This window comes from Ranitomeya variabilis, chromosome 2 (genome assembly GCF_051348905.1).
Source record: "Ranitomeya variabilis isolate aRanVar5 chromosome 2, aRanVar5.hap1, whole genome shotgun sequence".
In the NCBI taxonomy this organism is placed as follows: domain Eukaryota; kingdom Metazoa; phylum Chordata; class Amphibia; order Anura; family Dendrobatidae; genus Ranitomeya; species Ranitomeya variabilis.
In genome coordinates this window covers 21,300,270-21,324,609 of record NC_135233.1, presented here as the reverse complement: position 1 = coordinate 21,324,609, position 24,340 = coordinate 21,300,270, and the positions used below count along the sequence as shown (strand labels likewise).

General features: G+C 47.5%; 2 protein-coding genes across 11 annotated transcripts in view; one reads left to right on the top strand and one right to left on the bottom strand.

Annotated features, from left to right (window-relative positions):
• BABAM2 (BRISC and BRCA1 A complex member 2) overlaps positions 1–22,227 on the bottom strand; it is a 213,738-nt gene extending 191,511 nt beyond the window's left edge. Inside the window, exons 1-3 of one of the 4 annotated variants that reach the window (XM_077282073.1) lie at positions 21,948–22,227; positions 14,148–14,291; positions 9,739–9,815 (exon numbers count right to left, since the gene is read on the bottom strand). In XM_077282073.1, the coding sequence (XP_077138188.1) occupies positions 9,739–9,815; positions 14,148–14,275 (205 nt within the window). In that variant the 5' untranslated portion in view covers positions 14,276–14,291; positions 21,948–22,227. Of the gene's footprint in view, positions 1–9,738; positions 9,816–14,147; positions 14,292–19,527; positions 19,551–21,819 lie in introns of those variants that run through there. The other 3 variants (XM_077282072.1, XM_077282075.1, XM_077282074.1) reach the window with 3 other exon arrangements.
• A 35-nt stretch (positions 22,228–22,262) lies between these two features.
• Positions 22,263–24,340, top strand: part of RBKS (ribokinase) — a 63,129-nt gene continuing 61,051 nt past the window's right edge. For 2 of the 7 annotated variants that reach the window (XM_077282076.1, XM_077282083.1), the window contains exon 1: positions 22,287–22,423. The gene's annotated coding sequence lies outside the window, so the exon portion shown is untranslated. Of the gene's footprint in view, positions 22,424–22,444; positions 22,514–24,340 lie in introns of those variants that run through there. The other 5 variants (XM_077282077.1, XM_077282082.1, XM_077282081.1 and 2 more) reach the window with 5 other exon arrangements.

The following is a 24,340-nucleotide window of genomic DNA, read 5'->3' as shown; positions in this document are numbered from 1 at the left end:
GAATCCGGTGTAATCGCTGAAGGATCAGTGTCTGGAGTGATGGACGGCCGGAGGTACAACAGAGCAGTGAGACTACACAAGCTGGTCTATGAAGCACTTATGAGGCTTGCATGGAAAAACTTCCTTCCATGGCTAGAAGAAAACCATGCAAGGGACCTTCACCATCTGGATGAAACACTGAAGAACATCACAAACTTTCGCATCAGTGTGTCGCAGGGATCCTTCGAAAAGCTCTTGGATAATGAATCTTGCACACTTACCCTGAAGCTCTTTCAAGTTTATCTTGAGACCCTCAGAAATGAACAACTCTCAGCATTCTGGATGTCATACTTGGACATGGTCGAGACCATGCTGGCCCTGGTTCGAGCTTCAAGAGAAGGCAACTGGATGCTTCACCTAGGAGCAATCCGACAGATGATACCATGGTGTTTTGCCTATGACAAGGTCAACTATGCCCGATACCTAACCTATTACTATGCCACAATGTCTCGGCTGCCCATAGAACACCCAGAGGTCCATGAATACTTCATGCAAGGTGGCTTTTCGGTCCAGATCGGTAGCAAGAATCCTTTTGGACGAATTCCTGTGGACCAGACCATTGAAGAGACAATCAACAAAGACACCCAGACACCAGGGGGCACAAAAGGCTTCAGCCTCAAAGTTGGAGCTGTTTCCAGGTTCTACCTGACATCAGAGTACCGCAGTATGTACTTGAGGCAGCTGAGGGCCCTGGTAGGCCAACAATATACTGACTTCAGCCATTCAGACCTACAGGTGTCTAGGATTAGAAGAGATGAAGCCGATGTCCAATCTTTCGTTCAACTGCTGGAGACAGGTTGGGTGAACCCCTTCAACAAAGAGCATAATGGTGAACTTATCAGTTTGTCAACAGCGACTGTAGCACCACCAGATGTAGCCAAAGACCTTCAAGGGGCATACAGTATAGGAGAGGATGCATATCAAACATTCAAGGATGAGCGTTTGGGTACCGATAAGCCAACTACATTGTTTCATGACAAGATGACGAAGAACAAACTTAAAACGTTCTCTAACATCCAAATGAAGACACGCAGACAAGGTCTTGGCAAGGAGGTAATTTTGAAGGCTGACAGAAACCTATTTGGCCAGATGATACTTGTAGCTGAGAACAGAAAGCTACAAATGAGTGATGTCTTGACTCATCCCCTGGGTCCATTGCCATGGGCACTTGCCAATGGTGATGGGTCTATCCGCAAGACCAACAAGGCTGCCCTCGCAAGGGAGTTGGAGAGGAATGCTCGTCCTGCAGAAGTGATCCCCGAGCCCTCTGCAACCATCATTGATGGGATGAGCCTGGTTCAGAAACTGAAGGGAAACAATGCAACATTTGGCCAGCTAGCAGGCACAGCAATGAGTCGCGCTATCCATGAGGGTGCTAAGAGCAAGCGCATTGATATTGTCTTTGACGTCTACAAGGAGACATCCATCAAAGATACAGAAAGAGTCAACAGATATGAAGGCACAGGGATCCATTTCAAGAACATTCAACATGGGCACAACATCCAGCAGTGGAAAAAGCTTCTAAGTAGTTCCTCCAACAAGGCAAGTCTCATAAAGTTTCTGGTAGAAGAATGGAAGGCGAAACACCACAGGGAGAAGCTTGAGGAGAAGGAGCTGTATGTCACATGTGAGCAGCTCTGCTTTAAGATCACCAAAGAACAGTGGGAAGAGGCTGCTGACCTTAAGTCAAATCAAGAAGAAGCAGACACACGCCTCCTTCTCCATGCTCTTCATGCAGCAGAATCTGGTTACAAGTCGGTCATCATCACTTCGGAGGATACTGATGTCATGGTCCTGTGTCTGGGCATGTGCCACAAAATCCCATCCCACCTGTTCCAGAAATGCGGTACACAGAACCGGACAAGATTCCTGGATATCACCACTCTGAGCCGAACATTGGGAGGCAGCGTATGTGATTCATTGATTGGTATGCATGCATTTACAGGCTGTGACACCGTCAGTGCATTCGCTGGCCGTGGGAAGATGACGACACTCAAGCAGTTGAAGATGAACAAGACATACCAGGATGCCTTTCAGGAAGTTGGTCATTCATGGGAAGTGTCTACCGAACTTTTTGAGAAGTTACAGGAAATCACCTGCCACATGTACCTGCCAACTACCCAAACAACTGAGGTAAACAGGCTCCGTTATCAGCTGTTCTGTGCCAGACGTGGAGTGGTAGAGTCAAGTCAACTCCCTCCTTGCCAGGACTGCCTTTTCATGCATGCACTGCGTGCAAACTACCAGGCTGCGATCTGGAGGAGAAGTCTGCAGAGCCAGCCATGGGTTGCAAACCCAACAGACTGCGGTTGGATGATAGATAACGACGGAAAGCTTGTTGTCAAGTGGATGCAAGGGGCACCAGCACCAGAAGCTATTATACAGCTACTGTCCTGCAAGTGTGTGCGGTCATGTGAACTTCCTCAGTGTACTTGCCTCAGCAATGGCCTGAAGTGCACAGACATGTGCAGATTACAGACATGCCAGAACAAGGGTACTGAAGACGAGCCAGTAGAACAACAGTCAGATTCAGAGTCCGATGTTGAAGATATTATGGAGTAACATATATATATATATATATATATATATATATATATATATATATATATATATGCACATGACATGTTCAGTGTGTATTTACATAACTTGGATTAAATTTTGTTACAAATACTACATCTAGTCACTCCGGGTGGTACCGATATCGTCATATTTGGTTCTTGGCTCATGCTAAAATTCCTGTGGAACACCTAAAGGGTTAACAGTTTTTAAAAATGAGTTTTGAACAGCTTGAGGGGTGTAGTTTGCAAAATGGGGTAATTTATGGGTGGTTTCTGTTATGTAAGCCCCTTAAAGTGACTTCAGAAGTGACTTGGTCCTTTGAAAAGTGGGTTTTGCTGTAAATGTGAAAAATTGCGCATAAAACTATAAGCCCTATTACGTCGTAAAACAATAAGGTTTCATTTTCAAAATGATGCCAATATTAAGTAAACATGTGGGGAGTGTAAATTAATAACTATTATGGGGGGTATCAGTATTTTTGTAAAAAGCAGAGAATTTCAAAGTTAAAAAATTGCCGATTTTTCCAAAATTTCCGAATATTTAGCATTTTTTTATATAGAAAGGTAAAATATATTGACTCCCATTTAGCACTGACGTGAAGTACAATATGTCACGAGAAAACAATCTCAGAATGGCTTGGATAGGTGAAAGCGTTCCAAAGTTATTAGCCCATGAAGTGGCACAGGTCAGATTGGCTTAGGCACTTGGGTACAAATAGGCCTAGGGCTGAAGGGGTTAATAAGCTACGTATATGTAAGGGCTATCATATCAAAAAATAAACTACAGACATGCATCTACCTAAAAATACCAAAGAAAATTAGTCACTCCGGGTGGTACCGATATCTGGCCCGGCTCATGGACTACAGAGAGCGAGAGCACAAGAAATCCGTAAAGGAAGCTGCGGCCACACAAGACAGGTCGGACCACGCTGACAATCCAAGACACAGGACCACAGGAAACAAAACCCAACGAAGGTGGAAATCGTTATCTAGAAAGTGCAACATCCAAATGGCGATCATCAGCTTACACCGACACCGGAGCAGCCTCATTTACTGGGGTGAAAACGACACTTCTGAGAATAAAAATCACCAGATCAGGCCCTGTACACACATGAACAGAGGAGACTGGGAGATTTGGGAGCTATAGAGTTTGATAAAGGCTGTAAATGTGGTCACTCAAGATCGATGGAAGATGGCGAAATCTGCAGATGTCAGCAATCTGACCAAACAGACAATATGTAGGGGAAGGTCCGCCAACCGTGCCCTCATAGCAGGAAAAGTAATGTACACAGTGACTGCACCAGCAGAATAGTGAGTACAGCTCTGGAGGATAATATAGGATGCAACTCAGGATCAGTAATGTAATGTATGTATGCAGTGACTGCACCAGCAGAATAGTGAGTGCAGCTCTGGAGGATAATATAGGATGCAACTCCGGATCAGTAATGTAATGTATGTACACAGTGACTGCACCAGCAGAATAGTGAGTGCAGCTCTGGGGTATAATACAGGATGCAACTCAGGATCAGTAATGTAATGTATGTATACAGTGACTGCACCAGCAGAATAGTGAGTACAGCTCTGGAGGATAATATAGGATGCAACTCAGGATCAGTAATGTAATGTATGTATGCAGTGACTGCACCAGCAGAATAGTGAGTACAGCTCTGGAGTATAATACAGGAGGTAACTCAGGTTCAGTAATGTAATGTATGTACACAGTGACTGCACCAGCAGAATAGTGAGTGCAGCTCTGGGGTATAATACAGGAGGTAACTCAGGATCAGTAATGTAATGTATGTACACAGTGACTGCACCAGCAGAATAGTGAGTGCAGCTCTGGGGTATAATACAGGATGTAACTCAGGATCAGTAATGTAATGTATGTACACAGTGACTGCACCAGCAGAATAGTGAGTGCAGCTCTGGAGTATAATACAGGATAAGTAATGTATGTACACAGTGACTTTTTGTAGATTAATCTGATCTGTAAGCTGTATCATATTATAGAATGATAGAATTACTGGATATTTGATGTTATAATGGAGGAAATCAGTAGGAAATAAATGTAGATTCCTGCGGTTCCTGAGCACAGTCAGTGGGAGCAGCGCCTGATAACCCACATTCCGGGCTGAATGGAGAAGGTGGCACTTACAGGGAGCGGATGTCGCAGGGACTGGCAGAAACGTCAGGCGCAGCTGGTTAATAGCTCCCTCATTGTGCGCCCGGTTATTACTGCTATTCTGGGCTGCACTAAGTTTAGCCTGAGCTGCCAGAACACAGGGTCTTCCCGGGGGGCCGACATCCGGCTCCGTCCAGAGAACACGACATACTGTAGTATTAGCATGAATGAGGCTCCGGCTGTAAATACGCCGCACACGGCTGCACCGGATCAGCTCCACCCTGAAGGCAGGTAACATGCTAATTAGGAGGACTGAATGCACATTACCAATACGAGAATGCTAATTACCCTGGACAACATGCTAATCTGTCCTCCTGCTCCACAACAGAGACCACTGCTCCGGCGACGTCCTGATGATCCGCTGGAAGGAGAAGATTTCACAGGGCAGCGATGCTAAAGCTGCAGAGGAGATGTGTGGAGACTTCTGTCTTACAAAACGCCAAAAGAGATTTTGTCTCCATAGATATTAACAATCTGCACAGATTCCACCATGTATGTATGAAAGAAGGAAGACGAACATCTGCAACCCAAAGGGAGTATGTACTGTAAACTCCATTCACTTCCATGCACAGATTCAACCCGTGCTGATGCTGCTGGGATCACAGGACTTTGTCACCAAGCAGAGTCGCTCTATAGACAATTTGGGTAATTGCTCCAGCAGCGGACATCAGCAGAGAGGAAGTAAAAGGTGTTAGCAAGTCCTGCTGCATCAAGCAGCTGCAGGGAGGAAGTAATAGGCAAAAGTCATTCTCCCAGCTGCTGACAGCCATACTTCTTTATGCAGCTAACATCAGCAGGGGGAAAGTAAAGGGCTGCAGTAATTCCCTCTGCTGCTGATACCAGCAACGGGAAAATAAAACATTAACTTACCGTAAGTCCTCCTGCATCTGACGTCAGCAGGGAGGAAGTAAAGGGCTGAATAAAATTACACCTACTCAAATCAATAAAGTGCGCAGCTTTCAATTAAATGAATCTGAACTGACACATTGGGGTGCATTAAAAAGTGGAATAAGAGTAAATGTAAATGTAACCTTAAAAGGGGGGGCTGCCTCTGATGCATTATCACTTGTTAATGAATCAGGCAAAACCGCCTAGATGCAGAAACATGTACAGAAAATAGGAGGCAATGTGACACTTCAGGGAGTAAGGGCCGGCCTTTGTCTTTCTACAAGTTGTCGGATCTTTTATCTCTCTACAGAAAGTAGGGGTGAGTACTTTGTCTTTCTAGAGTCAGTAAGTGGGCTTTTGTCCCCCTACAGGAGCCGGAGGGCCCTTCCTCTCCCTACAGGAAGCCAGAGGGCCCTTCCTCTCCCTACAGGAAGCCAGAGGGCCCTTCCTCTCCCTACAGGAAGCCAGAGGGCCCTTCCTCTCCCTACAGGAAGCCAGAGGGCCCTTCCTCTCCCTACAGGAAGCCAGAGGGCCCTTCCTCTCCCTACAGGAAGCCAGAGGGCCCTTCCTCTCCCTACAGGAAGCCAGAGGGCCCTTCCTCTCCCTACAGGAAGCCAGAGGGCCCTTCCTCTCCCTACAGGAAGCCAGAGGGCCCTTCCTCTCCCTACAGGAAGCCAGAGGGCCCTTCCTCTCCCTACAGGAAGCCAGAGGGCCCTTCCTCTCCCTACAGGAAGCCGGAGGGTCCTTCCTCTCCCTACAGGAAGCCGGAGGGTCCTTGCTACAGGAAGTCGGAGGGTCTTTCCTCTCCCTACAGGAAGCCGGAGGGTCCTTCCTCTCCCTACAGGAAGCCGGAGGGTCCTTGCTACAGGAAGTCGGAGGGTCTTTCCTCTCCCTACAGGAAGCCGGAGGGTCCTTCCTCTCCCTACAGGAAGCCGGAGGGTCCTTGCTACAGGAAGTCGGAGGGTCTTTCCTCTCCCAACAGGAAGCCGGAGGGTCCTTCCTCTCCCTACAGGAAGCCGGAGGGTCCTTGCTACAGGAAGTCGGAGGGTCTTTCCTCTCCCTACAGGAAGCCGGAGGGTCCTTCCTCTCCCTACAGGAAGCCGGAGGGTCCTTGCTACAGGAAGCCGGAGGGTCTTTCCTCTCCCTACAGGAAGCCGGAGGGTCCTTCCTCTCCCTACAGGAAGCCGGAGGGTCCTTCCTCTCCCTACAGGAAGCCGGAGGGTCCTTCCTCTCCCTACAGGAAGCCGGAGGGTCCTTCCTCTCCCTACAGGAAGCCGGAGGGTCCTTCCTCTCCCTACAGGAAGCCGGAGGGTCCTTCCTCTCCCTACAGGAAGCCGGAGGGTCCTTCCTCTCCCTACAGGAAGCCGGAGGGTCCTTCCTCTTCCTACAGGAAGCCGGAGGGTCCTTCCTCTCCCTACAGGAAGCCGGAGGGTCCTTCCTCTCCCTACAGGAAGCCGGAGGGCCCTTCCTCTCCCTACAGGAAGCCGGAGGGCCCTTCCTCTCCCTACAGGAAGCCGGAGGGCCCTTCCTCTCCCTACAGGAAGCCGGAGGGCCCTTCCTCTCCCTACAGGAAGCCGGAGGGCCCTTCCTCTCCCTACAGGAAGCCGGAGGGCCCTTCCTCTCCCTACAGGAAGCCGGAGGGCCCTTCCTCTCCCTACAGGAAGCCAGAGGGCCCTTCCTCTCCCTACAGGAAGCCGGAGGGTCCTTCCTCTCCCTACAGGAAGCCAGAGGGCCCTTCCTCTCCCTACAGGAAGCCGGAGGGTCCTTCCTCTCCCTACAGGAAGCCAGAGGGCCCTTCCTCTCCCTACAGGAAGTCGGAGGGTCTTTCCTCTCCCTACAGGAAGCCGGAGGGTCCTTCCTCTCCCTACAGGAAGCCAAAGGGTCCTTCTTCTCCCTACAGGAAGCCGGAGGGTCCCTGCTACAGGAAGTCGGAGGGTCCTTCCTCTCCCTACAGGAAGCCGGAGGGTCCTTGCCCCCTACAGGAAGCCGGTGGGACCTTGCTACATGAAGTCGGAGGGTCCTTCCTCTCCCTACAGGAAGCCAGAGGGTCCTTCCTCTTTCTACAGGAAGCCAGAGGGTCCTTGTCCCCCTACAGGAAGTTGGAGGGTCCTTGCCCCCTACAGGAAGCCGGAGGGTCCTTGCTACAGGAAGTCAGAGGGTCCTTCCTCTCCCTACAGGAAGCCAGAGGGTCCTTGTCCCCCTACAGGAAGCCGGAGGGTCCTTCCTCTCCCTACAGGAAGCCGGAGGGGCCTTGCTACAGGAAGTCGGAGGGTCCTTCCTCTCCCTACAGGAAGCCGGAGGGTCCTTCCTCTCCCTACAGGAAGCCGGAGGGTCCTTCCTCTCCCTACAGGAAGCCGGAGGGTCCTTCCTCTCCCTACAGGAAGCCGGAGGGTCCTTCCTCTCCCTACAGGAAGCCAGAGGGTCCTTGCCCCCTACAGGAATCGGGAGGGTCCTTGCCCCCTACAGGAATCGGGAGGGTCCTTGTCTCCCTACAGGAATCGGGAGGGTCCTTGTCTCCCTACAGGAACTGGGAGGGTCTTTGTCTCCCTACAGGAAGGGTCTTTGACACCTTCGTATTGCATAAGGTGTGTTGTTGTTGTTTTGCTCAGCTCTTGCTCTCCTGACTGAACACATGCATAACAGAGAGGCAGGCTTTTATTTTAGGCTAGGCATGCTATTGGGCAATGAGAGGATTAATGCATTCTGGGAAGTGAGTGAAAGAATGTTCCTGCACCTACAGTGATGGCAGATTACTGATGAAAAAGATATGCACACAACCTGCCCCCTAGTGGTGAAAACTCACATTTTTACAAACATGTTTGTGGGGGAAGAGACAAAAGGGGATTCTGGCAAGCTTGCCATTTTGAAAATTGTTCACATTGTCAAACTCTTGTACATCTCTTATAAAAAGTGCCACATTGAAAAATCCACCAAGATACTCGGGACACAACGTCGCTCCGGCCCAGACACACAGACCCGACAGGGGGCATCATCTTCTCCATTAGGGAATCCTGTGTTATTAGAGGGGGGCACTTGTTCATCATTTTGTTTCCATTTGTCGCGGCAGTGAGCGGATACATAGAGCGTCTCTCACCCTGGAGGACCTGTCCAGTCCTGCATTACACTGACAACCCACTGACACTGTGTAATACTTAACGTCCCCTGCAGGAGCGCTGCAGGTAAACTGAGCACTTACTGCCACATGTTTCCTTCCAGATCACAGCTGATTGCTGGGGTCCGGGCAGGGAGGACACAATATGATCAGCTCCTATTAGGGGGGCTCACATTGGAGGCTCCTTTAAGAAGGATGAATTAAAAGTTGGCCCATCAATCAACGAAATATAATTTAATATTTCTGCATTTATTGAGGAGCTCAAATGCAAAATAAATAAAGTAAATGATAAATTGTGTGTGTAGATGAGACGTCCATGACCCGCTCTCCTCCGACCGCCCCAGCGCTGCCCCCTGCCAGCCCTGTGCTGGACCCCAGATCTCAGCTAAGGCTTCTTTCACACTTCAGTTGTTTGGCGTCAGTCACTTCCGACATAGTGACGGATCGACGGATCCGTCACAATTGTTGAGAAAACGGTTCCAACGGATCCGTTTTTTTGACGGATCCGTTACTTGGAGGTTGTCTGGGAAATGTATCTACTTTTTGGAGCATGCGCAATTGAAAAAACGGATTGGGGCGACGGATCCGCCGAAATGACGGTCGCGACGGATCCGTCGCCCATAGGCGGCCATTCTATGGAATGACGGACGCGACGGATCCGCTGCGAACCGTCATTTCGGCGTTGACAAAAAACGTTTCAATGTCCGTCTATATCTAGACAACGTCCGTCAAATTTCGACGGATCCGTCGCATGACGGATGGAACTGACGACCATCCGCCACAATCCGTCGCCAATGCAAGTCTAGGGAAAATAACGGATCCGCCCAAAAAAAAATGACGGATCCGTTATTTGAGGAAACTGGCGGTTTTAGACTGACGCCAAAAAACTGAAGTGTGAAAGAGGCCTAAGGAATACATTTATAGAAAAGGACTCCACGTGACATGAAGCAGATACTCACACTTCAGCGTCTCCCCGGCGTACGGGATGTGGAGCTTGAAGCGATCGCAGCTGGGTCCGGGGGTCAGGGAGGTGCAGCTGAAAGAAAACCAAAGACGGTGACAGCAAAATGACCGAATGCCGGACACCACAGCAGCGGGACGCCAACCGGGAGGTGGGAAAGTGGCTTCTGGAACAGTGGTATGACCTCTGCTTGCTGTATGGAATAGGAAAGGGTCAGCGCTAGAAACCTGAAGGGCCAGAACAGCTGCAGCGATCGTGGAACAGACGGCTGGAATCCTCTGCACCAAGCTGAGCTACTGGGAGACTGAGGACGGGTGTCAGGGCCGGATGCTGTCCGTGTCAGCAGCGTACACTGCTCCGGGTCAGTACCTGTGGATATTAATGTTTGGACGGTGCAGGATTATGACATTACATGTCAAATCCCTGCTGTGCACTCTCCTCCCCTCTCACAGGCAGAGATTGCAGCTGCATCCCCCTCCTCCCCTCTCACAGGCAGAGACTGCAGCTGCATACCCTCCTCCCCTCTCACAGGCAGAGACTGCAGCTGCATACCCTCCTCCCCTCTCACAGGCAGAGACTGCAGCTGCATCCCCTCCTCCCCTCTCACAGGCAGAGACTGCAGCTGCATCCCTCTCCTCCCCTCTCACAGGCAGAGACTGCAGCTGCATCCCCCTCCTCCCCTCTCACAGGCAGAGACTGCAGCTGCATCCCCCTCCTCCCCTCTCACAGGCAGAGAATGCAGCTGCATCCCCCTCCTCCCTTCTCACAGGCAGAGACTGCAGCTGCATCCCTCTCCTCCCCTCTCACAGGCAGAGACTGCAGCTGCATCCCCCTCCTCCCCTCTCACAGGCAGAGACTGCAGCTGCATCCCCCTCCACCCTTCTCACAGGCAGAGACTGCAGCTGCATCCCCCTCCTCCCCTCTCACAGGCAGAGACTGCAGCTGCATCCCCCTCCACCCCTCTCACAGGCAGAGACTGCAGCTGCATCCCCCTCCTCCTGCTTAACCGTCGCAGAGACTGCAGCTGCATCACCCTCCTCCCATTTTACCGTCGCAGAGACTGCAGCTGCATCCCCCTCCTCCCGCTTTACCGTCGCAGAGACTGCAGCTGCATCCCCCACCTCCCCTCTCACAGGCAGAGACTGCAGCTGCATCCCCCTCCTCCTGCTTAACCGTCGCAGAGACTGCAGCTGCATCCCCTCCTCCCCTCTCACAGGCAGAGACTGCAGCTGCATCCCCCTCCTCCCGCTTTACCGTCGCAGAGACTGCAGGTGCATCCCCCTCCTCCCACTTTACCTTCTATCCACCACTATTACACCTCCTGCATGATTTTTATGGCAACTGAAATTTCTAATCATTAAGAGGCTGAAGCCAAAACCAGGGAATTACAGGCAGCTGGAAGGTGACGGAGATAACCCCTTCCCTTAGGCCTGTGTTCAGAAGAAGCGCCCATTATTCATCCACAAGGGGTTCTTTTCTTATGTCTGCTTTCATGTCCGTATCTCATCTATATTTCCCTTTTGATTTTACAGTCGTTCTTTACATTCACAATTAAAATAAAAACGACATCGGGCCTAAAAGTTTCCTATGTAATCTTTGCACAGGATCCGTAAAAAAAACCAGACGTCGAGGGGACGGTGGGCGGTGTTATGACAAAGTGCTGCCGAGACAGGCATCTTCTAAGCCAGCTTAAATTCACTGCACCTGACGATCGAGCATTTTGCTGACATGTTTATACAGGGTAATAATATGAAGTGAGAATTGTCATGGTCCTCAATCATTGGCCGGTCATGGAGAAATATACTGGACTGCTGGGCGATCCGCAGGGAAGAGGGGCTTTTATTAGAGAGTAAATAAAAGACCACCGTAAACCGTCAACAGGAATAGGTCCGAGCAGGATTACATGTAAACATGTTTTTTTATTTCCAGTCAATGACAGCAAGCAGAGATCATTACAAATGGTAAAGAAAGGAAATAGAAAGGGAGAAAATTTATCTGAACAAAAGTCAGCAGAACTACAAGTGAACCTGGCCCCGACGCGCGTCCCATGGCCAAAAGATTCATCCAAATGCAAAGTATTAAGATTGGTTGATAACGCTTAGTGGCTAACTGAAATGATGGTAACAAATTGCAGCTTTCAAGGCTCCTCTGTCTTTTCATCAGGCAGAGAGAATAACACAAAATCTGAAGAGTCACATATTTATGCACAACAGGACACAGGAATAATGCAATAGATAAGACGAGTGATGTGAAGCAGAACTATCAGTATGGGAGAGGGAATGGGAATATTTTTATTCTAATATCCCACACCAGGATGGATTAAATGCTGCAAAGTCTTCATGGAAAATTCAGGAATTGATGTTAATTCTATGGTGAAACTTATAAAATTCATCCTCACCCATAAGCACTTTGAATTTAATAACAAGATATAGCTACAGGAGACGGTACAGCGATGGGAAATAAAATGGCCCCACAGTAAGCAAGTATTTTCATGGTCAAGCCTGGAAGGGACTTCTTGTCCTCTTGTCCCATCAGACCTCCGGCCTATCGCCGTTACATTGACGATATTTTTATAATCTGGACAGAGTCTGAGCCACAGCTAAAGACATTTCATGAACACTTTAATCAATTCCATCCCACCATTAACTGAAATTAGCTTTTTGGATTTTTGGACACCATCATTAAGCTACAGAACAATGAAATAGAGACGTCGATGTACCAGAAGCCAGTCGACCGTCCAACTTACCTTAGATGGGACAGTTTCCATCCAAAACACAAACTCTATTGTCTACAGCCAAGCCATCAGATACAAGCGGAGATGTGCCAACCCAAAGGAGAGAGACAAACACCTTGGTGGCCTCCAGAGGATCTTTCTGAATAATGGCTACTATTCAAGAACAATGGAAAAAGGGATTGCAAAAGCCACCAGAAAATCAAGGAGTCACCCAACACCTGCATTACAAAACTAAAGAAGAAAACAACCGGGTGCCTCTAGTCGTCACCTCCAATCCAAAACTGGAGGAAGCTACAACCTTTACTACAAAAGATCCCGGATTACAATCCTTATTTCCAGACATCTGTGATTTAGGAAGCCCCAAATCCAAGAAGCATCATTGTCAGAAGCCCCCTGTCCTCTCCAACAGCTACAGGAACCTTTCCCAGCAACCAGAAAAAACAAGCAAAACCTGTCCATGTATAATGACCACGGACAAAATGAAGACCCCCAACTCACATCAGGACCACAAGACCACGGGTACTTTCAGCTGCGTCACATCTACTGTGGTATACTTCACTGTATGTACCAAACGTCCAACTGGGGGTCTGTATGTGGGAGAGAAGGGGCAAAACGTAGAAGGATGGATTCTCATCGCCACACAATAAAGGAACAAAAAAGAGATTTAGCTGTCCCCAATCATTTTTGTAGCTCGGATCACAGCTCCATGGACTCATATGAGATTACTGGTGGTGAAAGGAAACTTTACATCCCGGAGAGACAGAAGAGTCGGGGATACAAACTAATGAGCCGCGACACATATAGAGCAGGAATGAAGGTGTCGGGCGGATTTAGGTCTGTCTATATGTGCTCCTCGGACCGTGTGGGGGCATCACAACAAAGAACCAGACCCCAATCACAGGACAATAAACCTCACAATACTTATCTAGGAATCCCAAGAATATTGACGAAAGCTGCAATTTGTTACCATCTTCTCAGTCAGCCATTAAAAGGTATCAATCACTGAGGACTCTTAATTATAAATATTTTTCTATCCACTGGCTAACACGGTACAAAGTTGTATAGTTTTACTGTATCCAAATTAAAGTATTTGTAGAGATCAGCCGCGACACGAAATCAGCAAGAAAAATGAAATTGGTGCAGGTAATGTGCAGGCTCCAATGTGGCCACATTCACATCCATGAGGCTGCGGTGCAGGAGCGATCCCAGGACGCCGGTGCTATAACGGCAGACAGCCTGCGGGAGGCGCCGGTGTTACCGATCTGTGCACTGAAATGCAGGAACAAAACATCAACATGAATGGAGACTGAAAGCACAGACGGGCCGAGTCATCAAACTGCTAGAAAAGCTCTGAAAAGTTGCCAAAAGTTTGCAGCGTGGAGTTGAGCAAAAGTTTAGCCACTTTTGGTGTTTTCACGGCAGATTGAATCAGGTACACCAAAATAGAGAAAGCAGAAAAGGAGCCGGGACGTTTTCTTGTCCAATTAATTAAAAGTGCCGGCGTTTTTGCACTCTCCGACAGACGGAGGACGCCTGCCACTCAGAAGACGAGACAAATTCATTAAAGGCCTCTTCATGTATTCAGCATCTTCTGCTCCAGTATGAGCAAACATAAAAGAAGGACGCACACCACACAGTAATGTAAGGGACCCGCGGGGTCTTCAGTCACGTACCCAGACTTCAGGTCCGTTATCCGCAGGCAGCTGGTGGAGTCCAGACCCACTCTGCCATTCCTGACCACGCTGGAGATGAATGGGGAGAGCGCGGGGGCGATACGGTTCAGGGTGACCTCAGGGGACATTCTGCACAGTCACAACCTGGAGGAAAAGTCATATAAAAGCCTAAATATACGAACATGAAACTTTTTTTTTTTAAAAAAAGGATTTACTTTCCATTTTCTAAAAATGTATAAAAATATTTATAATAACAACAATTACAATCAATAAGTAACAAATGAAATAAAACTTTAATAGGCTATTGTCATTATGGAAAGGTGGAGTTACACCAATGCATCCAGTATTATACCCCAGAGCTGCACTCACTATTCTGCTGGTGCAGTCACTGTGTACATACATTACATTACTGATCCTGAGTTACATCCTGTATTATACTCCAGAGCTGCACTCACTATTCTGCTGGTGCAGTCACTGTGTACATACATTACATTACTGATCCTGAGTTACATCCTGTATTATACCCCAGAGCTGCACTCACTATTCTGCTGGTGCAGTCACTGTGTACATACATTACTGATCCTGAGTTACCTCCTGTATTGTACTCCAGAGCTGCACTCACTATTCTGCTGGTGCAGTCACTGTGTACATACATTACATTACTGATCCTGAGTTACCTCCTCTATTATACCCCAGAGCTGCACTCACTATTCTGCTGGTGCAGTCACTGTGTACATACATTACATTACTGATCCTGAGTTACCTCCTGTATTATACCCCAGAGCTGCACTCACTATTCTGCTGGTGCAGTCACTGTGTACATACATTACATTACTGATCCTGAGTTACCTCCTGTATTATACCCCAGAGCTGCACTCACTATTCTGCTGGTGCAGTCACTGTGTACATACATTACATTACTGATCCTGAGTTACCTCCTGTATTATACAGTGGGGCAAAAAAGTATTTAGTCAGTCAGCAATAGTGCAAGTTCCACCACTTAAAAAGATGAGAGGCGTCTGTAATTTACATCATAGGTAGACCTCAACTATGGGAGACAAACTGAGAAAAAAAAAATCCAGAAAATCACATTTTTTTTAATCATTTTATTTGCATATTATGGTGGAAAATAAGTATTTGGTCAGAAACAAACAATCAAGATTTCTGGCTCTCACAGACCTGTAACTTCTTCTTTAAGAGTCTCCTCTTTCCTCCACTCATTACCTGTAGTAATGGCACCTGTGTAAACTTGTTATCAGTATAAAAAGACACCTGTGCACACCCTCAAACAGTCTGACTCCAAACTCCACTATGGTGAAGACCAAAGAGCTGTCAAAGGACACCAGAAACAAAATTGTAGCCCTGCACCAGGCTGGGAAGACTGAATCTGCAATAGCCAACCAGCTTGGAGTGAAGAAATCAACAGTGGGAGCAATAATTAGAAAATGGAAGACATTCAAGACCACTGATAATCTCCCTCGATCTGGGGCTCCACGCAAAATCCCACCCCGTGGGGTCAGAATGATCACAAGAACGGTGAGCAAAAATCCCAGAACCACGTGGGGGGACCTAGTGAATGAACTGCAGAGAGCTGGGACCAATGTAACAAGGCCTACCATAAGTAACACACTACGCCACCATGGACTCAGATCCTGCAGTGCCAGACGTGTCCCACTGCTTAAGCCAGTACATGTCCGGGCCCGTCTGAAGTTTGCTAGAGAGCATTTGGATGATCCAGAGGAGTTTTGGGAGAATGTCCTATGGTCTGATGAAACCAAACTGGAACTGTTTGGTAGAAACACAACTTGTCGTGTTTGGAGGAAAAAGAATACTGAGTTGCATCCATCAAACACCATACCTACTGTAAAGCATGGTGGTGGAAACATCATGCTTTGGGGCTGTTTCTCTGCAAAGGGGCCAGGACGACTGATCCGGGTACATGAAAGAATGAATGGGGCCATGTATCGTGAGATTTTGAGTCCAAACCTCCTTCCATCAGCAAGGGCATTGAAGATGAAACGTGGCTGGGTCTTTCAACATGACAATGATCCAAAGCACACCGCCAGGGCAACGAAGGAGTGGCTTTGTAAGAAGCATATGAAGGTCCTGGAGTGGCCTAGCCAGTCTCCAGATCTCAACCCTATAGAAAACCTTTGGAGGGAGTTGAAAGTCCGTGTTGCCAAGCGAAAAGCCAAAAACATCACTGCTCTAGAGGAGATCTGCATGGATGAATGGGCCAACATACCAACAACAGTGTGTGGCAACCTTGTGAAGACTTACAGAAAACGTTTGACCTCTGTCATTACCAACAAAGGATGTATTACAAAGTATTGAGATGAAATTTTGTTTCTGACCAAATACTTATTTTCCACCATAATATGCAAATAAAATGTTAAAAAAACAGACAATGTGATTTTCTGGATTTTTTTGTCTCAGTTTGTCTCCCATAGTTGAGGTCTACCTATGATGTAAATTACAGATGCCTCTCATCTTTTTAAGTGGTGTAACTTGCACTATTGCTGACTGACTAAATACTTTTTTGCCCCACTGTACCCCAGAGCTGCACTCAATATCCTGCTGGTGCAGTCACTGTGTACATACATTACATTACTGATCCTGAGTGACATCCTGTATTATACCCCAGAGCTGCACTCACTATTCTGCTGGTGCAGTCACTGTGTACATTACATTACTGATCCTGAGTTACATCCTGTATTATACCCCAGAGCTGCACTCACTATTCTGCTGGTGCAGTCACTGTGTACATTACATTACTGATCCTGAGTTACATCCTGTATTATACTCCAGAGCTGCACTCACTATTCTGCTGGTGCAGTCACTGTGTACATACATTACATTACTGATCCTGAGTTACATCCTGTATTATACTCCAGAGCTGCACTCACTATTCTGCTGGTGCAGTCACTGTGTACATACATTACATTACTGATTCAGTGTTACATCCTGTATTATACCCCAGAGCTGCACTCACTCTTCTGCTGGTGCAGTCACTGTGTACATACATTACTGATCCTGAGTTACATCCTGTATTATACTCCAGAGCTGCACTCACTATTCTGCTGGTGCAGTCACTGTGTACATACATTACTGATCCTGAGTTACATCCTGTATTATACTCCAGAGCTGCACTCACTATTCTGCTGGTGCAGTCACTGTGTACATACATTACATTACTGATCCAGAGTTACATCCTGTATTATACCCCAGAGCTGCACTCACTATTCTGCTGGTGCAGTCACTATGTACATACATTACATTACTGATCCTGAGTTACATCCTGTATTATACCTCAGAGCCGCACTCACTATTCTGCTGGTGCAGTCACTGTGTACATACATTACATTACTGATCCAGAGTTACATCCTGTATTATACCCCAGAGCTGCACTCACTATTCTGCTGGTGCAGTCACTATGTACATACATTACATTACTGATCCTGAGTTACATCCTGTATTATACCTCAGAGCCGCACTCACTATTCTGCTGGTGCAGTCACTGTGTACATACATTACATTACTGATCCAGAGTTACATCCTGTATTATACCCCAGAGCTGCACTCACTATTCTGCTGGTGCAGTCACTATGTACATACATTACATTACTGATCCTGAGTTACATCCTGTATTATACCTCAGAGCCGCACTCACTATTCTGCTGGTGCAGTCACTGTGTACATACATTACATTACTGATCCAGAGTTACATCCTGTATTATACCCCAGAGCTGCACTCACTATTCTGCTGGTGCAGTCACTATGTACATACATTACATTACTGATCCTGAGTTACATCCTGTATTATACCTCAGAGCCGCACTCACTATTCTGCTGGTGCAGTCACTGTGTACATACATTACATTACTGATCCTGAGTTACCTCCTGTATTATACCCCAGAGCTGCACTCACTATTCTGCTGGTGCAGTCACTGTGTACATACATTACATTACTGATCCTGAGTTACATCCTGTATTATACTCCAGAGCTGCACTCACTATTCTGCTGGTGCAGTCACTGTGTACATACATTACTGATCCTGAGTTACATCCTGTATTATACCCCAGAGCTGCACTCACTATTCTGCTGGTGCAGTCACTGTGTACATACATTACATTACTGATTCTGAGTTACATCCTGTATTATACCCCAGAGCTGCACTCACTATTCTGCTGGTGCAGTCACTGTGTACATACATTACATTACTGATCCTGAGTTACATCCTGTATTATACTCCAGAGCTGCACTCACTATTCTGCTGGTGCAGTCACTGTGTACATACATTACATTACTGATCCTGAGTTACCTCCTGTATTATACCTCAGAGCTGCACTCACTATTCTGCTGGTGCAGTCACTGTGTACATACATTACATTACTGATCCTGAGTTACCTCCTGTATTATACTCCAGAGCTGCACTCACTATTCTGCTGGTGCAGTCACTGTGTACATACATTACATTACTGATCCTGAGTTACATCCTGTATTATACCCCAGAGCTGCACTCACTATTCTGCTGGTGCAGTCACTGTGTACATACATTACATTACTGATCCTGAGTTACATCCTGTATTATACCCCAGAGCTGCACTCACTATTCTGCTGGTGCAGTCACTGTGTACATACATTACATTACTGATCCTGCGTTACATCCTGTATTATACCCCAGAGCTGCACTCACTATTCTGCTGGTGCAGTCACTGTGTACATACATTACATTACTGATCCTGAGTTACATCCTGTATTATACTCCAGAGCTGCGCTCACTATTCTACTGGTGCAGTCACTGTGTACATACATTACATTACTGATCCTGAGTTACATCCTGTATTATACTCCAGAGCTGCACTCACTATTCTGCTGGTGCAGTCACTGTGTACATACATTACATTACTGATCCTGAGTTACCTCCTGTATTATACTCCAGAGCTGCACTCACTATTCTGCTGGTGCAGTCACTGTGTACATACATTACATTACTGATCCTGAGTTACATCCTGTATTATACCCCAGAGCTGCACTCACTATTCTGCTGGTGCAGTCACTGTGTACATACATTACATTACTGATCCTGAGTTACATCCTGTATTATACCCCAGAGCTGCACTCACTATTCTGCTGGTGCAGTCACTGTGTACATACATTACATATCCTGCGTTACATCCTGTATTATACCCCAGAGCTGCACTCACTATTCTGCTGGTGCAGTCACTGTGTACATACATTACATTACTGATCCTGAGTTACATCCTGTATTATACTCCAGAGCTGCGCTCACTATTCTACTGGTGCAGTCACTGTGTACATACATTACATTACTGATCCTGAGTTACATCCTGTATTATACTCCAGAGCTGCGCTCACTATTCTGCTGGTGCGGTCACTGTGTACATACATTACATTACTGATCCTGAGTTACATCCTGTATTATACTCCAGAGCTGCACTCACTATTCTGCTGGTGCAGTCACTGTGTACATACATTACTGATCCTGAGTTACATCCTGTATTATACCCCAGAGCTGCACTCACTATTCTGCTGGTGCAGTCACTGTGTACATACATTACTGATCCTGAGTTACATCCTGTATTATACCACAGAGCTGCACTCACTATTCTGCTGGTGCAGTCACTGTGTACATACATTACATTACTGATCCTGAGTTACAGCCTGTATTATACCCCAGAGCTGCACTCACTATTCTGCTGGTGCAGTCACTGTGTACATACATTACATTACTGATCCTGAGTTACATCCTGTATTATACTCCAGAGCTGCACTCACTATTCTGCTGGTGCGGTCACTGTGTACATACATTACATTACTGATCCTGAGTTACATCCTGTATTATACCCCAGAGCTGCACTCACTATTCTGCTGGTGCAGTCACTGTGTACATACATTACATTACTGATCCTGAGTTACCTCCTGTATTATACTCCAGAGCTGCACTCACTATTCTGCTGGTGCAGTCACTGTGTACATACATTACATTACTGATCCTGAGTTACCTCCTGTATTATACTCCAGAGCTGCACTCACTATTCTGCTGGTGCAGTCACTGTGTACATACATTACATTACTGATCCTGAGTTACATCCTGTATTATACTCCAGAGCTGCACTCACTATTCTGCTGGTGCAGTCACTGTGTACATACATTACATTACTGATCCTGAGTTACCTCCTGTATTATACCCCAGAGCTGCACTCACTATTCTGCTGGTGCGGTCACTGTGTACATACATTACATTACTGATCCTGAGTTACATCCTGTATTATACCCCAGAGCTGCACTCACTATTCTGCTGGTGCAGTCACTGTGTACATACATTACTGATCCTGAGTTACATCCTGTATTATACCACAGAGCTGCACTCACTATTCTGCTGGTGCAATCACTGTGTACATACATTACATTACTGATCCTGAGTTACCTCCTGTATTATACCCCAGAGCTGCACTCACTATTCTGCTGGTGCGGTCACTGTGTACATACATTACATTACTGATCCTGAGTTACATCCTGTATTATACCCCAGAGCTGCACTCACTATTCTGCTGGTGCAGTCACTGTGTACATACATTACTGATCCTGAGTTTCATCCTGTATTATACCACAGAGCTGCACTCACTATTCTGCTGGTGCAGTCACTGTGTACATACATTACATTACTGATCCTGAGCTACCTCCTGTATTATACCCCAGAGCTGCACTCACTATTCTGCTGGTGCAGTCACTGTGTACATACATTACATTACTGATCCTGAGTTACATCCTGGATTATACCCCAGAGCTGCACTCACTACTCTGCTGGTGCAGTCACTGTGTACATACATTACATTACTGATCCTGAGTTACATCCTGTATTATACCCCAGAGCTGCACTCACTATTCTGCTGGTGCAGTCACTGTGTACATACATTACATTACTGATCCTGAGTTACCTCCTGTATTATACTCCAGAGCTGCACTCACTATTCTGCTGGTGCAGTCACTGTGTACATACATTACATTACTGATCCTGAGTTACCTCCTGTATTATACTCCAGAGCTGCACTCACTATTCTGCTGGTGCAGTCACTGTGTACATACATTACATTACTGATCCTGAGTTACCTCCTGTATTATACCCCAGAGCTGCACTCACTATTCTGCTGGTGCGGTCACTGTGTACATACATTACATTACTGATCCTGAGTTACATCCTGTATTATACCCCAGAGCTGCACTCACTATTCTGCTGGTGCAGTCACTGTGTACATACATTACTGATCCTGAGTTACATCCTGTATTATACCCCAGAGCTGCACTCACTATTCTGCTGGTGCAGTCACTGTGTACATACATTACTGATCCTGAGTTTCATCCTGTATTATACCACAGAGCTGCACTCACTATTCTGCTGGTGCAGTCACTGTGTACATACATTACATTACTGATCCTGAGCTACCTCCTGTATTATACCCCAGAGCTGCACTCACTATTCTGCTGGTGCAGTCACTGTGTACATACATTACATTACTGATCCTGAGTTACATTCTGGATTATACCCCAGAGCTGCACTCACTACTCTGCTGGTGCAGTCACTGTGTACATACATTACATTACTGATCCTGAGTTACATCCTGTATTATACCCCAGAGCTGCACTCACTATTCTGCTGGTGCAGTCACTGTGTACATACAGTGTTCCGGCAGTTCTGACTGGTCACCACATACCGGTGATGTACACGCCGCCTGCACACAGCGGGTCCCCGGTAAGGTCCCGTCGCTGTCACTCACCCCAGGAGATGCCTCGTCCATCCAGCAGGAAACTCAGGGTCTTCCTGTCAGGTCCCCACGCTGAGCTGCCTTAGATAACGCCTGTCACGTGTAATCTTTCCTGCATGAACCGTTAGTATCCTATGAAGTTCTCTTACATTATTATTCATTCGCAGAGACAGTTCCGGTGGGGCAGGTTACAGGCAGACGCTGTACACCAGGCCCCGGTGTATTTTTTCCGTCAGGCATGATCCGGGGCAGCCCTTAGTAGTAATACTCTGTTGCTATGGAGGCAGAACCTGTTGTATTTCCGCGTTGGAATGTCACGTGACGTTTGCCTCGTGATCCAAATGGGCGAAATCTGTCACGTGGTGAGCATTTCTCAGCGGCGGCTGTGGACACTGCAGTAAGTGGTGACTGGAGCGGGCGCAGTGCGGCTGAGGGGCCGCAGGGAGACGGTGCGGTGAGGCTGCGGTTCCCTGGACGGGCTGCTGGGGGTAATCTTTGCTCTGTAGTTTAGTAAAGAGCGCGTTACAGCTGGGCAGTGTTCACACCGTGTCTGTGTGCGGTTTCATTGCTTCCTCTGTGAGTTACTGTACATATTCAGGATCTCTGTTTGCAGTTCAGGATTTCCATCCTTTTTTTTTCCTGACTGAATCTGCAGGTCTCTGCAGAAAACGCAGGTGCGTTTTTGGTGCGTTTTTTAGGCTACGTTCACATTTGCGGTTAGCGCCGCAGCGTCGGGCGCCGCAGCGGCGCCGCATGCGTCATGCGCCCCTATACTTAACATGGGGGCGCATGGACATGCGTTGTGCTGCGTTTTGCGCCGCATGGCCGCAAGCGTTGGACGCAAGAAACGCTTCAAGTTGCATTTTTTTTGCGTCCAACTTGCGGCCAAAAACGACGCATGCGGCGCAAAACGCAGCGTTTTAGCGTGCGTTTTGCCGCGTTTTCGTTTGCGTTGTGCGCTGCGGCGCCGACGCTGCGGCGCACAACGCAAATGTGAACGTAGCCTCTGTGCGGTTTTTTGTGCGTTTTGTATGCAGTTTTCTCTGCAAATTGTCTGTGTTTGACACAAATAAAGCTTTAACTGCAGTGGGGGAAAAAAAAAAAAGAAATGATGTCATTTCCTTGGCCAACCCTTTTCTTCTTCCATCCTCCATTTTGGGACTAAACACCAAAATGAGTGGACGTGTTTTGAATGACAGCGCTCCGCGTTTTGCGCCGCATGCGTCACTGCAGCGCACGCATCCGGGCGCAGAGGACGCAGCAAGTTGCATTTTTGCTGCGTCCAAAATCAATCAAAAAAAGGACGCATGCGGCGCAAAACGCAGCGTTGTGCATGTGTTTTGCTGCGTTTTACTTTGCGTTGTGTGTTGCGGCGCCGACGCTGCGGCGCACAACGCAAATGTGAACATAGCCTAAGTGCCACGTATTTCAGTGCCACGTGCCACGTATTTAAGTGCCACGTATTTAAGTGCCACGTGCCACGTATTTCAGTGCCACGTATTTCAGTGCCACGTATTTCAGTGCCACGTATCACGTATTTAAGTGCCACGTGCCACGTATTTTAGTGCCACGTGCCACGTATCTCAGTGCCACGTGCCACGTATCTCAGTGCCACGTGCCACGTATTTAAGTGCCACGTGCCACATATTTAAGTGCCACGTGCCACGTATTTCAGTGCCACGTGCCACGTATTTCAGTGCCACGTATTTAAGTGCCACGTGCCACATATTTCAGTGCCACGTGCCACGTATTTCAGTGCCACGTGCCACGTATTTAAGTGCCACGTGCCACGTATCTCAGTGCCACGTGCCACGTATTTAAGTGCCACGTGCCACGTATTTCAGTGCCACGTGCCACGTATTTCAGTGCCACGTGCCACGTATTTAAGTGCCACGTGCCACGTATTTAAGTGCCACGTGCCACATATTTCAGTGCCACGTGCCACGTATTTCAGTGCCACGTATTTAAGTGCCACGTGCCACGTATCTCAGTGCCACGTGCCACGTATTTAAGTGCCACGTGCCACGTATTTCAGTGCCACGTGCCACGTATTTCAGTGCCACGTGCCACGTATTTAAGTGCCACGTGCCACGTATCATGTATTTCAGTGCCACGTATTTAAGTGCCACGTGCCACGTATTTAAGTGACACGTATCATGTATTTAAGTGACACGTATCACGTATAAGTGACACGTGTCACGTATTTAAGTGACACGTATCACGTATAAGTGACACGTGTCACGTATTTAAGTGCCACGTATTTAAGTGCCACGTATCCCACGAAGATTTTCCATGGAGAACAGACACATCCAGAGATATGTCTGCTCTCCACGGATGCAGCAACACACTGACAGGAGCCATAGTTCCTGTCGGTGTGTCACTGCGCATGCGCGAGCGAGTTTACC